Source organism: Myxine glutinosa, unplaced genomic scaffold, assembly GCF_964187855.1.
Source record: "Myxine glutinosa unplaced genomic scaffold, kmMyxGlut1.1 SCAFFOLD_1478, whole genome shotgun sequence".
NCBI lineage: Eukaryota > Metazoa > Chordata > Myxini > Myxiniformes > Myxinidae > Myxine > Myxine glutinosa.
In genome coordinates, this window is record NW_027617573.1 from 13,866 (window position 1) to 18,125 (window position 4,260).

The 4,260-nt window shown below is 37.2% G+C and overlaps 1 protein-coding gene across 1 annotated transcript; it reads right to left on the reverse strand.

Annotated features, from left to right (window-relative positions):
- Window positions 1-701: 701 nt before the first annotated feature.
- Window positions 702-2,678, reverse strand: LOC144889181 (uncharacterized; the record flags this gene model as incomplete). Its single annotated transcript, XM_078769154.1, has 4 exons — window positions 2,098-2,678; window positions 1,855-2,007; window positions 1,210-1,339; window positions 702-989 (listed from the first exon to the last, which is right to left on the reverse strand). Coding segments are annotated over exons 1-4 (627 nt in total), but the record flags the coding sequence as incomplete, so codon positions are not given.
- Between the last annotated feature and the right edge of the window lie 1,582 nt (window positions 2,679-4,260).

Here is a 4,260-nt window from a genome sequence, read left to right on the forward strand (position 1 = left end):
GAAATTTCTTAAGGGGAAGGGTATTAAATTATACAGCACCTTTAATGAAGGAAAGGCAGTTGTTATTGAGCGTTTTAATCGTACTTTGAAAGAGAAATTATATAAAAAATTCACACAACTCGGTTCTCAAAAATGGGTGTATTTAATTCAGGATATTGTAGATGATTACAACAATACAGTTCATTCATCAACAAAATCAAAACCATCAGAAACATTTACAAAATTAGAATATGAAAAGGAGATTAATTTGAGAAAGCCCAAGTTCAAAGTTGGTGATATTGTAAGGATATACAAATGGAAAAGCCATTTTGAGAAAGGTTATACACAAAAATGGACTAATGAATTATTTATAATCGTTGATGTAATGGATACAGTCCCTTGGACCTACAAATTAAATGATATAAATCGAGAAGAAATCTTGGGTTCATTTTACTCGCAAGAATTACAAAAAACAAAGCTAATAATTCATTAAACAACATTTCTATTCACCCCACCCAGATTAGCTAATTTAATTAGTGGTAATAAAAAAAAAATTAAATAAATTAAAATCATAAGCCACACCCACACAGACCACGCCCACACAGACCCCGCCCACACAGACCCCGCCCACACAGACCCCGCCCACACAGACCACACCCATCATCCCCCACCCTCCGTGCACCCCCACCCTTGACCCTTCACCCCCCTCATCCCACCCCCACCTTCCCCACACACACAAGGGGAGGGGAGGGGTGGGATGAGGGGGGTGAAGGGTCTTTGGCAGGGGTGCACCTCCCCGTTCCCTCCTTTATTCTCTTTTTGTAATTAATAATTAAATAATTGTAAACAAAACAAATATATATAAATATTGAAAACATTAAAATCTTTATATTATTAAAACATTTTTCTTGAGGTATACATTCAACTTCTCCCCAGCATAAGTCATCAATTTCTTCCCAGCACAAGTCAAAGGTTGGTTCAGCAGATGTCTTCAGGTTTTGAATCTCTTTCTATTAAAGACAAGAGGGGAGAGATATTTATTTCATATTTATGTTCCATGTCAAAGCGTCTTGAAAAGCGCTATACAAAATAAATGTATTATTATTATTATTATTAATATAGGGTCGGATGCCCTTCCTGACACCAACCCTGAATCACCTCTTACGATGCGCAGGGATATGGTGTACCTATTATAAACGGTGAACCACACACACGTACACACATGCTTACCTCGAAAAAATCCAGCTTAGCGTCAAGATCGTTGAGTTGAAAATGTAGAGGTTCACAGGTTGGTAGGAAATAACCACTCCTTGGGGAATCAAAATCATCCCACTCAAAATTTTGGTCTTCGAGGTTAATACTGCAAACAAAATAAGGAGAAATTACTATTATATGCTGAAGTAAGCCTGACAAAACATCACACACACGCACACACACACACACACACACATTCACAGATACATACACACACACATACACACACACATACACACACACACACATACACACACACACACACACACACAATCTCATTTTTTCATTTCTGTTCCTCACAATTCGATCTCTCTATTTTAATCACAGACACACATGCACACACATACACATACACACACACACACACACACACACACAATCTCATTTTTTCATTTCTGTTCCTCACAATTCGATCTCTCTATTTTAATCACAGACACACATGCACACACATACACATACACACACACACACACACACACACAATCTCATTTTTTCATTTCTGTTCCTCACAATTCGATCTCTCTATTTTAATCACAGACACACATGCACACACATACACATACACACACACACATGCACACACACATGCACACACCTCTCGTTTTTTATTTTCTATCATACCTTTCACGTGAATTTTCTAAGAACGGTGAAACATTGAATTCATTCTGAGCCCACCATCTCGGAGGTAGGTTATTCAAACCCGTATTCAGTTCGTTGTGGAACTCTTGAGAAACAACTTGAAATTCTGCCAGGATATTTACAATATTTGAATTGCTGCAATGAATAGGAAAAATAAATTATTAGTTGTATAATTAATCACATACAAAGCTCTCATTAACAGTGTTTAATACCAAATGAACTTACCAATGTCCTGGCGAGTATTCTTCATCAGAGGAAAGACTGGAATAAGACAAGCTCATCTTCGTTCACAATGTTTAAATGTCCCATTCGGAGACCTCTCTTTTTATAATGAACAAAATGTATTTCGGGGAACTGAAGTGCTTGTCAGCTTTTGGAAACTGAGGGCGTGTGTTTGTGAAAAACAGGAAACAAGACAAAGAGAATTCCTTGGAAGTTATCCAAGTGAAACAACGTCATTTCTCAAGGTATGTGGTTCGAGTGAGCATGAGCCTAACAGTGAGCTATTAATTAGAAAAGGTTCGAGTGGTATATAAATGGAAAACAAAATGAATGTAAAAAATATCAAATAAGTATAATTGAAAAGGCAACTGGTAAAAAAGTTCACAAAACAAATAAGAGAATTAATTTAAATACCGGTGAGTTGGATGAGACGGTGAGGAGAGTTGTAGGAGAATTAAATTATTTCCCACGCATAAACAAATATTTGTAGGGTCGTTGTTTGAGTGGGTTATATTCACCAGATGATATTAAGAGTAAAAGGTTAAAAGGTCCATAAGGTCAGAAGGATCACAGGTGTTTAAGTGGTCTAATGAATAAGGATAGCATGTCAAAAGGTTAGAAGGTTCGTAAAGAACAGGGTGAGAGAAATATAGGTGTTTAGGGTCAATGAGGGAGGGAAAGAATTAATATGGAAGTGAATGGGTCAAAGATTAATCTGCCAGATGATATGTAGAAGAAGGATGATAGGTCTATAAGAGAAAACAAATATTTGTAGTGTTTGAGTGGTCTAATGAACAACATTAAGGATAGGTACTACAGACAAAAGGTTCATAAAGATGAGGGTGGGAGAAATAGAGGTGTTTATGATTTTTGAAAAAGACAAGGGGGTAAATGACATTAGATAGGGATTTCCCATGTTAAACGGAGGTGTCCCAGAAGCAACATTATTACACTACTAACACTAACACAAGTGCGAAAAGTGTTTTTTCCACACTAATACAAGTGCAAAAGTGGTTTCCTGCACCAACACAAGTGCGAAAAGTGGTTTTTCAACACTAACACAAGTGCGAAAAGTGGTTTTTCAACACTAACACAAGTGCGAAAAGTGGTTTTTCCACACTAATACAAGTGCAAAAGTGGTTTCCTGCACCAACACAAGTGCGAAAAGTGGTTTTTCAACACTAACACAAGTGCGAAAAGTGGTTTTTCAACACTAACACAAGTGCGAAAAGTGTTTTTTCCACATTAATACAAGTCCAAAAGTGGTTTCCTGCACCAACACAAGTGCGAAAAGTGGTTTTTCAACACAAACACAAGTGCAAAAAGTGGTTTTTCAACAGTAACACAAGTGTGAAAAGTGGTTTTTCAACACTAACACAAGTGCGAAAAGTGGTTTTTCAACACTAACACAAGTGCGAAAAGTGTTTTTTCCACACTAATACAAGTGCAAAAGTGGTTTCCTGCACCAACACAAGTGCGAAAAGTGGTTTTTCAACACTAACACAAGTGCGAAAAGTGGTTTTTCAACACTAACACAAGTGCAAAAAGTGTTTTTTCCACACTAATACAAGTGCAAAAGTGGTTTCCTGCACCAACACAAGTGCGAAAAGTGGTTTTTCAACACTAACACAAGTGCGAAAAGTGTATTTTCCACACTAATACAAGTGCAAAAGTGGTTTCCTGCACCAACACAAGCGCGAAAAGTGGATTTTCAACACTAACACAAGTGTGAAAAGTGGTTTTTCAACACTAACACAAGTGCGAAAAGTGGTTTTTCAACACTAACACAAGTGTGAAAAGTGGTTTTTCAACACTAACACAAGTGCAAAAATGTTTTTTCCACACTAATACAAGTGCAAAAGTGGTTTCCTGCACCAACACAAGTGCGAAAAGTGGTTTTTCAACACTAACACAAGTGCGAAAAGTGGTTTTTCAACACCAACACAAGTGCGAAAAGTGGTTTTTCAACAATAACACAAGTGCGAAAAGTGGTTTTTCAACACTAATACAAGTGCGAAAAGTGGTTTTTCAACACTAACACAAGTGCGAAAAGTGGTTTTTCAACACTAACACAAGTGCGAAAAGTGGTTTTTCAACACTAACCCAAGTGCGAAAAGTGGTTTTTCAACACTAACACAAGTGTGAAAAGTGGTTTTTCAACACTAA